The 9,936-nt window shown below is 40.3% G+C and overlaps 1 protein-coding gene across 1 annotated transcript in view; it reads right to left on the bottom strand.

The window, feature by feature from the left end:
* The window catches only part of tbx15 (T-box transcription factor 15), a 54,745-nt gene extending 45,545 nt beyond the window's left edge, over positions 1–9,200 (bottom strand). Inside the window, exon 1 of the mRNA XM_081600044.1 lies at positions 8,565–9,200. Coding sequence (XP_081456170.1) covers positions 8,565–8,751 — 187 coding nt within the window. The 5' untranslated portion in view covers positions 8,752–9,200. The remainder of the gene's footprint in view (positions 1–8,564) is intronic.
* Between the last annotated feature and the right edge of the window lie 736 nt (positions 9,201–9,936).

The raw sequence follows: 9,936 nt of genomic DNA on the forward strand, positions 1-9,936 counted from the left end.
ATTAATTATTGACTTGAAACAAGTTCCTATATCTTGCTGAAAAGCTACTTATAAATTACTTATGTCTTACTTCAAATTTACTAAGATATTTGCACTAGAAACTAGAATAAAAGTACTTGGTAAGATGTGTTTTTGCAGTGCACAGGAGAATCTTCAGCCCAGTTTGTGATCAAAGTCATCAACTACACTGTAAAAAAAAACACATTCAGAGAACATTCTAAACTTTTAACACTATTGCTAAATTGTGTCATTAAATACCTTCCTGTTACAAGACTCACTTTATTAGACAGCAGATGTTCATTGCATCTGGTTAGAACAGACTGAAAAAGCGTGATATTTCAATAATGCTTCATGTCTCAGTTAAAAAAAGGTCTTCATTTGTGTTTCTTTTTATTTTGGACGACAATCCAGAAACGTTTCTAAAGGAAATATTGAAGTTGCTGTTGGAAACCCAGAGGATGTGTCTGTTGTTACAGAGGCAAACTTCTCACTATTTGCACTTGTGAACGGCTGAATCTCATAACCGCATCCTTCATTTTCATGTTTCTCATTTTCATGCATTTACTCTCAGAGATGGAGCTAATTAAAAGTCGGGAATTCCTCGTGCAGATGAGCGGGCGCATGTTAACGGCAGCGGGCCGAACACACAACCTTGAGGTCACCCAGTGCTGAATAAGGTCTTGCTTTTAGGATTAGGTCATCTCTAAACTCTGAAAGTTAGAGAGTTAGCAAAGTTCATATCATTCTCGTTTTGAACGAGAAAATAATGTGAGCTTTATGCTTGGAAATAGAAAAATAACAATTCAATTACAAGTTTTGTAAAAAATTAGGCGACAAATGTATTAATCTTGGCAAACACCAAGTGTTTAGAACTGTTCTCACCATAAATTCACGCTCAAATATCAGATATCCCAAAATACACCCAGACCCACGCCTGCCACCGCCACAGAGTAAAACGTCTGTGTGTGCTTATTTAGATTTGAAAATAACATGAGGCATTCTGGGATTTATTTTTCCAGCTGGGGCATCAAAACCTTTCCATGCGCATGATATCCTCACTTGACCGCCACGCGCTTCATCTCATTTCACTTTTTCTGAGAAAATCTTTTACAACGACCTTGCTCGCAACCCCAGCGCCACCCAGGAAAAAAAGAAAGAGAGAGAGAGAAAAAAAAGGCAGAAAAATGCAATAATGTATTATTTATTGCTGGTCCTGACACACCGAAGTTGGCTTGGCAGTGCCGGAGGAAGGAGGAGGGCGTGAGGGGGGGCTAGCACAAATACGCTTATGCAAATGCAAGGAGAAAGAGAGAGAGAGAGAGAGAGAGAGAGAGAGAGAGAGAGAAAGAGAGAGACTGGACAGCGGCCCGGGCGAAATCGCCGCAGCGCAGCCAAGCCTGCTGAAAAGGAGAGAAGGAAGGAAGAAATGGGGGAGATGAAGATGAGGGAGAGAAAGACAAGAAGGCGAGGAGTGGCGAGGGGAGTAATGAGCCCTGAGAGACAGCAGGGGTGGAGGAGGGGGGGAGTCTTTCCATCATCCTTCCAGTGTCACTGCAGCCAGGGAGGACTGTCGCACATGATTAGTGTCCGCTTCGCTCCTTTAACTGTTCACACTCAGGCAGATAGACACTCAGCCTCGCCCCCCCTCACACTTTGTAAACACATTCTGCCCGGGTAAAAGACGACGACGAGCCCGGTGGCTCCGATTCCCACCGGGCCCCAGTGCCTACCGCACGGATGAGCTCATTACGACACGCTCGTCCAACAAACGGTCGAAAGATTTTTTTTATTATTTTTTTTTAAACATAGCAACACTGAAACTATTGGACATTAAGTGCAAACACACAAAATCGTACAAAGTGATTTTGGTCTAGTTTGTAGTGTAAATATCTTAGTACACTTAAAATAAGATTAAACTGACTCAAAAGTAACTTTTAAGTAAGATATAAGAGATTGTTTTAAGGCAATAATTCCTTAATATGGATGAAGGAGAACTTGTTTTAGTAAAACATTTTTCCACATGTTTTAATTGAAATAATCTGCCTTTGGTAATAGTACTTTTAATCAATATCAAGGAATTATTGACTTCAAACTAGATGAAAAGTTACTTTTTTTCCCATATTAACATTTTATTTACAGGTAACACATTAAATAAATGTGTTTCTTTGGGTTAAATTGATTTATTCTAGTATGGCTAACAGACTGGCATATCTTTTTTTTATTTGCTTTCAGCTAACAAAATACAATATGTAGAACATATTGAAAAGTGAAAAACATTTTAAGTCAATATAACGTTTAGAAATGGGAAAATTGTGGTTTTTAAACTGAATCTCATTCATTAAATCCTGAAAGAAAAATGTAAACTGTGATATTTAAAACTCCAAAGAGCTAAAAACAATAAAGCATCATTAGGATATAATAAACAGTTTGGGTTCAGCTGACATGTGGGACATTAAACTGATCCGATACAGTAACATATTCCAACAGCTTGACTTGAAAAATGACATTTTAGAATTTAAATCTTCAGGGGAAAAAATACATATCACAAACAAGAGACTTAAAATAATAAACCTTAGAGTGTTAAAGTAGACCTACACTGTATTTTCGTTGTTGTTTTAACTTTAAAGCGACTGTGTTCACGGCAGTTCCTCAGGGTTGGAACAATGGGCTGGTGTCCCTGGAGATTTCATGTGAGTGAAACTGGCATATTGCGTAGAGTACAACCTGTTTATAGCGTGGTGCTGCAGGCTTCCAGTGTGTTCTTGTGAAATCTACAAATAGAACCGTGACATGAGTTAATCATTTATATGTATCGTATTTAACGGTCATATTGAAAGGCTTGTCGCAATAAGCAATAAATCAATTAATCGCATGATAAATCGGAACAAGCTCGTTCATTTCCATTTGCGTGATTTATCTTCTTTTCTCTCTTTCAACCAAAAACTAGACGTCAAAAGTTTTCAGTCTGCTGCTTTGGTCTCAACTAGTCCCTCTTTTTTTTATTTTTTCTTTTAAGGACAATTTTGCTTGCAGAGACTCCATAATTCACTTTATTTGCAGTTTCTGTTGTTTTGTTTATTCATGTTGGACATTTAGAATGTCTTCCAGTTCCAGTGTTTAAATATTCATTAGGATTTAATGTGTACGGATCTTTGAGAATGCATTCTTGCATTATTTTGCCACTATTAATAGATCACTTTAAAATGCTCTCAAAGCAGCAATATTATCGTTTATCGCGATACCTTCTGGGATGATTTATCACCCAGAAAATGTGTTATCGTGACAGGTTTAGCTGTCAGTACTGCCTGGCTGCACTTTACTTTGACTGTAGTTTTATTTTACAGATAAAATACCAGAGCCACTGGGTAAATTGTGTGTCTCTGTCTTACAGTTTCGACGATAAACAATACACAGTTTGGTTTAGGTTCTGCCTCCTTTTATTTTAAAACTTCAAATAAGTTAGATTGTTGAATAAGTTTTGGCTTGAAAAACCGTAAAAAAAAAAAATTGCATTTGTGGTTTAAAGAAAATGAGGCTTCAGGGGAATCAGCTGCACTGCAGAGACTGAATAAAGGGATAATAATAATTATTATAATCTATCAAACTCATGTAGCGCTTTTTAGGACGCTCAAAGACGCTTAAAGATGGAGAGCAGCAGGTAAAGAAGTCTGGATATGCTGTCATCAGGCTGGAAGACCCGTCCTCTGACACTCAGCAGCCACACACACACGCACGCACGCACACACACACACACAAACGTCAGCACGGCTGCAGATCTGACCTGAAATCAGTTCAATTTCACTTCTCTATCACTCAGCGTCCAGTTTTTAGCTTAGCTTTCATTTTGTTTTCTGAAAAGATGCTTTTTTTTAATGAGTGAAAATTTGCCATTCGTTTCTCTCTGTCACACACACACACACACACACACACACACACACACACACACACACACACGCACACATTACCTCACACACACTCTGATCGTCCTGTGCTTGACCTCCATAAAAACACCCAGCGTGAACCAGCTCACGTCATTCTGACCTCCAGCTTCACATTTAGACACATTGGTATCAGTTGGAGCCGCGCTGAACGCTGGACAGCTAAATGTGTCATTCAGCTAGAAATAGGAGCTCGTTTTGAGTCAGTAATTCCTCAATGTTTATGAAAAAGTTCTAGTTTCATTTGCAGATTACTTCACGTACAAGATGGGAAAAATGTTTAATTATAAATGAAGCAATGCTCCATTCCAACTACTGCTTTTTCCATTATATATTAAGGCATTATTGACTTAAAACAAGCTGCTATATCTTACTGAACAGTTGCTTATGAGTTAGTTTTGTCTTATTTCAAGTGCATTAAGATATTTGCACTAGAAATCAGACCCAAAACACTTGGTAAGATTTTTTTATTATTATTATTTTGGCACTTGCTTTCTGAAATAATCAGTTTCATTGTTGCTATAGTTTCAAAAGTAACAATTGAACATTTTTAACCTTCACAAAGATACTGAAGGTCAGGCTGAGTCAGCTTCATCAAACCTGACAGCTTTACGGACACATTCGGACGTCTTCACGTCACCTCACCTCTCCGCTTGTCAACAAAAATGTCACTTTGTGTAGGAGGAAGGCAACCGGGTTGACGACTACTTGGCAACATTTCACCTAATGAAATATGTTTATGTGTAACATGATTTCTGCAAACTCTTCCCTGAAACAGGGAAGAATAAAGCAGGTCATGTTTGATCTGAACGTGAAAGACGTGCCGCCGTCTAACTCAGGGTTATGATTCAATCTTAGATGCTGGAATTCATTTTGCAGCCTCTTCATTCATATGAAGTCCACACATCTCCATCCAAACATTTTGAATATTTACACATGCACATCCCGTCATGTTTGCAGTTTTAATCACAAGTTAAAAACGAGAGGAAACGAGTTCATCAGTCATGTTCTGAAATCAATGAAGCCGTCTTCGGGTTCCAGTTTATTCTCTCTGGCGTTTCTGCGTGATTTACGGACGCGGCTTTGTGGCTCTTATGATTTTTTTTTTTTTTTTGGCTAATTTTATAGGATAATTATGTGAATGTAAAGGCGTCTGGTTCAGCTGAACACATATGAAATACATACGCACATGGAGGCTGAATGCATGATGGCCTCGCTGTAACTGAGGCCTATATTTAGGTCGGCTTCTCAGCATCAACTGTCAGGCATTTTATTTACCGTCCAAATAATTAGATATGTTTTATTTGAATTCATTACATATAAGAAAAAAGTTTCAAATATATGAAGTTGTGAGCATTTCCTCTCCTTTTTTTAAAATTTTTTGACCCCCGCTGACCCTCACTCGTAAATAACACATCATAAACCAAAAATGTTTTAATATAAATTGATTAATTTTACAGCAGAGTGACTTTCCTAACTGATTCAAGACTTTAAAGTTTCAGGTTAAAAACTAAATAAATAAATAAAAATAAATAAATAATAATAATAATTTTGGATGTTCTAGTGACTGGAAAAAATATATATTTTACGCTGGATTTGGAGATAGAAATGTTTATACATATTTTTGTTTAAGGATAAGCTCACAGTAAATATTATGAAGGATCTGAAAGATGAACAGATCAGCTGTGATGTGTCGTCTTCTGTTAAATAATATGAGTTCTGATTTTAGACCGGCTCTGTTAGGTCAGCTCAAAGTTAACACAATTATTCTGCTATATAATCGTCTCACCCAACTGTTGGAGGGTGTGTGTGTGTTTTTTTTAAGAACTGTTTCTGTGCGTAAAAGCTGAGCCTCTCTAAGAAGTGGAGCTGGGGTTTATAACAGATGTAGTTTCACTTGTTAATTGCCGCTTTAACGGATCCATATTAGAGCCGTGTGGAAGCAGGAACTTTGTGAGGTCTCACAAAACCAGCTTTTCCTTTTTTTTCTTTTTTTTCTTTTTGTGTGTGTGTGTGTGTGTATGTGTGTGTGTGTGTGTGTGCTAACGGGCCTGTAGAGCTCCTCCGGTCAGCATGTTTAAAAAAAAAAAAAAAAAACTGCTGCAGACTCAGTCCTGCTCTCTGTCTTCTCAGGCTAATAAACGTGTTATACGACCGGCCGGCATCCAGCCTTAAAGCCTGCTGGAGCTGAGTAAAGAGAGGGAGAAGAAGAAGAAGAAAAATCAAATCACCCCGCTAAGGATTCCTCTAAACCACATAATGTGACCACAGAGACTTGCTGTTCTCGGTCACCGCCGCCTGATGCTCCACAGCGGAGGGCTTTAGGTCCGGAGCGGGAACCTGCCAGGCTAATGAGAGGAGGGGGCTCTGGATGGAGGAACGGGGGGGGCGGGGGGGGGAATTACTTCAGATTAAAAATATAGTAGTGCTTCTTATTCAGCCCTAAGATGACTGGGACGACCACCGAGAGTTAAAAAAGAAAGAAAGAAAAGAAAAAAAGTTTTAAGTTCGATTTTTTGTTTGTTTGTTTGTTTGTTTACCATCTTTGCCCCTTTTAGGGCTCACAGAAAACCAGTGCTGCTTCTAATTAGCGCTCCCTCATTTAAACCGCAGCGCAGACAGCTCAGCGCTTCAACAGCAACACAAACAACACGCTTCCTGTAAGGGTTCAGGGACACAACTCCATTCTTTTCCATATTTCTTTCTTCTTTCTCTTTTTTCTTATTATCGGAGCGAAGAGGAGCGCGACGTAAAAAAAAAAAAGAGCGTTGAGTTCCGGCTGCGCGAGGAGATCCGTCTCCCGAGTCCCACACCGATCCGAACCGAACTCATCACGATGAAATCAACATAACATGTTTGTCATTATTATTATGTATCTAAATTTCCAAATATACAACCTGTGCTTTTAAACCGTGTATATATGACGGGTCTAAGTGTGGCGGCCGGCTTGCTGTAGCGCATAAGCCTGTACACGTTCAGTCAGGAGTATGGAGGACAAGTCTGAACCTTAATCTGAGAAGTTCAGGGTTGAAAATCTGTGAGCGGAGGCCTGACGCTGGCGCGCGCGAGGCAGCGGGAGGATTTCACGAGGCAAATTAAGCGGCTGCTATTTGCAACCCTGGCTACGGCGGAGTGGCACATGTGGAAAATGAATGAAACGGGCGAGATGAAAATAATATATATAAAAACAAAATAAGTATGAATGAAGCCGTTCACACACTGCGGAGACAAACTGAATCATATTAATAACAATAATAATAATAATAATAATAACAATAAAAATATGTATCTTGGGGGGGAAGAGAGATGGGTTTTTTTAGCTAATACTTTGGGATATAAATTACGTCAAAAGACACGTAAATTAATTAGTCAATCTTTTATTTGCTTACTCAGCACTAATTTTCTTCAATTCCAACTAAAAAGACAGAAAGAAAATCGGAACTGTGACGAATGAGTGAATTCATACTGAAATTAGAAACTTTTTAAAGACGTATCAACTTTTCCCAGCTAAGACGCGTAGTTCAGGTATAATGAGTGTGAACGTTGCTTAGCTTAAGTCTCCACAAGTTTCGCAACTACGAGTGTTAGAAGTTTTTTTTAATTTTGTTTTGTTTTTTTGACCTTACGAGAATATTATCTAACTTAATGTCACTATTAATATACTCGATTAAAAATTCAGATAAATGTAGTGGATACTATTTACTGCATTCCCCCCCCAAAAATGTAGTTTTATGCTGAGTACAGGGTGGTTGTAGAAATAGAATACAAAACATGAAATAATATAAATAAATAATAGGGTTGCTCTTTTTTTTGTCAAATTTAAGCTGTACAACTGTTAACAGTCTTTTTGTTTATTTTTTTCACAACATTTTATCTGCATGCATGTTAACACAAACAAGGCTATAGAACCCACATTTCGTTACGCAATGCGCCCCAGCCTGCGCTTTAAGCGGCCTCCTGCCTGACCTGTTCTGACCTGTTCTGCGCGGGGTCAGCTCATTATTTTTACGCACCTGTCCTCTCGGCATCAGGATGTTTCAATCTGTTGAAGTCCGCTCCTGTTTTACAGTGAAACGCGATAGATGAGAGTCACTTATTTGAGTGTTGGTGCGGGCGGTTTACGGCCTAAGTTACCCAAAGGTCGACTGGGTTTTTACGCACCAAAGTATTCAAGACACACGGTGACTGCGTGCGTCCCTGGATGCTTCAAAGGTGCAAACCGAAATTATTAATTTAAAATCAACGCTTTCTATGTCATAGCTGTGTGAGGTTAAAGCAGGGCGGGCCTGCACGAGTTCCTTTTTAAATGAACTGCAACAGTCGTGTTTCTCTGCCGTGTTTTTGCTGGAACGCAGCCGCAGAGGAGCGGATGCATTTCTCGGAGTCAGACTCTCATATGCGCCTGGGGTCCATAAGCCTGGAGCCACGACGCAGAGAGACCTGACGGGGACTTGTAGCGGTGTTTAGTGCTTTTTGTTATTAAAGAAAATTTATATATATATATATATATATATATATATATATATATATATATATATATATATATATATATATATGTGTGTGTGTGTGTGTGTGTGTGTGTGTGTGTGTGTGTGTGTGTGTGTGTGTGTGCGCGCGCGCACTGACCCGGGTCCATATCCAGACAGTGCGCCGGATCCTCTCCGTCCGTGGCGAGGCTCTCCATCGACAGCTCCAGCTCCTTCTCCTCCCAGCCCCGGAGCTTCCTCTTCTTGTTGGAGCCGATCAGGGCTTCCACGGAAAACGCGTGGGCTCTAGAGCTCAGAGCTGCGGCCGATCGCCTCCTCTCACTCATTTCTCTCAAATCCACCCGAAAGTTGGGCAGGAGGAGGAGGAGGAGAACGCGGCGAAAATTCACAACAACAAGAAAACCCCGATGCCCCCCCAACCCCCTCAGTCCGTCCGTCCAAAAGCAGCGAGGCAAAACAATGAAGAAGAAAACGAAGAAAGAGAAGAAGAGGAGGAGGAGGAAGAAGAAGAAGAAGCTGCACACGTCAGTGTTTACAGCAGGGCGCAAACTCACCAAGTGTCCAAAGTAATCCCAGTAAACTTTGACTAGAAAACGCAGAGAGGTTTTTTTTTAGCGTTTGAATGCGGACGCGGCCATCGCTGACTGCGCGCGGACTGATAGTCAGCGGCTTTTTGCGAGCCCTGCTCTCTGTCCTGCTTTTTCTCTTTGTGCCCCACTAACTTCTCTCTGATTGATACTCACTTCTGGAGGATTTTTTTTTTTCTTCAGGCGCAGAGAGAGAGTAATAGAGAGAGAGAGAGGTGGGAACGGGGGTGCGGGGGAGGGGCGGTCTCCTTCAACTCTGTCAAAGAAAAAAGAAAAAAAAAAAGAAAAGAAAAAGCACCCAGCGTCCAATGAGGAGTCCGACCGGAAAGCCAGACGGACGGTTCTGTCCAATGGCGGCGCGGCGGAGACGTGAAGTCTGGAAAACACTGAACGACGGATTGAACTGATGAAACAGGCACGTTGGAGCTCATACAGCGGAGGGGAATTAAAATTTATTCTGCAATGACTTCATCCGATAATAAAATGTTGCCCTTTTTTTAATAATAATTATTATTATTTTGCATTTCTAAGTTCCCCAGCATCACTGCCTTTTATTAAAGATCCCGCGGCTTCTCCTCTGAGTGTCCAAAATTGGGGTTAATTATATTCTTTTTACTTTTTCTGCGTGAGGGGGTTATGAGGGGTTATGAGGGGTTGGGGTTTGTAGTTGCTGCTGCGCGTCTGATCCGCTCCAACACCTAGATTACCGCGATTTAAACTAAAACTTTTAACATTTCGCTGATTTTCACTTTATATTCTCTAACCTGCGTCTCTGTCCGCGCGCAGGCAGGTCGCTGCTTAAAGGGAAAATGACCCCCCCCCCCCCCACACACACACACACCTCCAAAGCCCCCCCTGCATTCTGGATTTGGATCAGTCACAAATTTTCTTCTATGTTCAATAAAAAAAAAGAAGAATAAAATG

Source organism: Poecilia reticulata, chromosome 2, assembly GCF_904066995.2.
Source record: "Poecilia reticulata chromosome 2, P_reticulata-male-v2, whole genome shotgun sequence".
Taxonomy (NCBI): domain Eukaryota; kingdom Metazoa; phylum Chordata; class Actinopteri; order Cyprinodontiformes; family Poeciliidae; genus Poecilia; species Poecilia reticulata.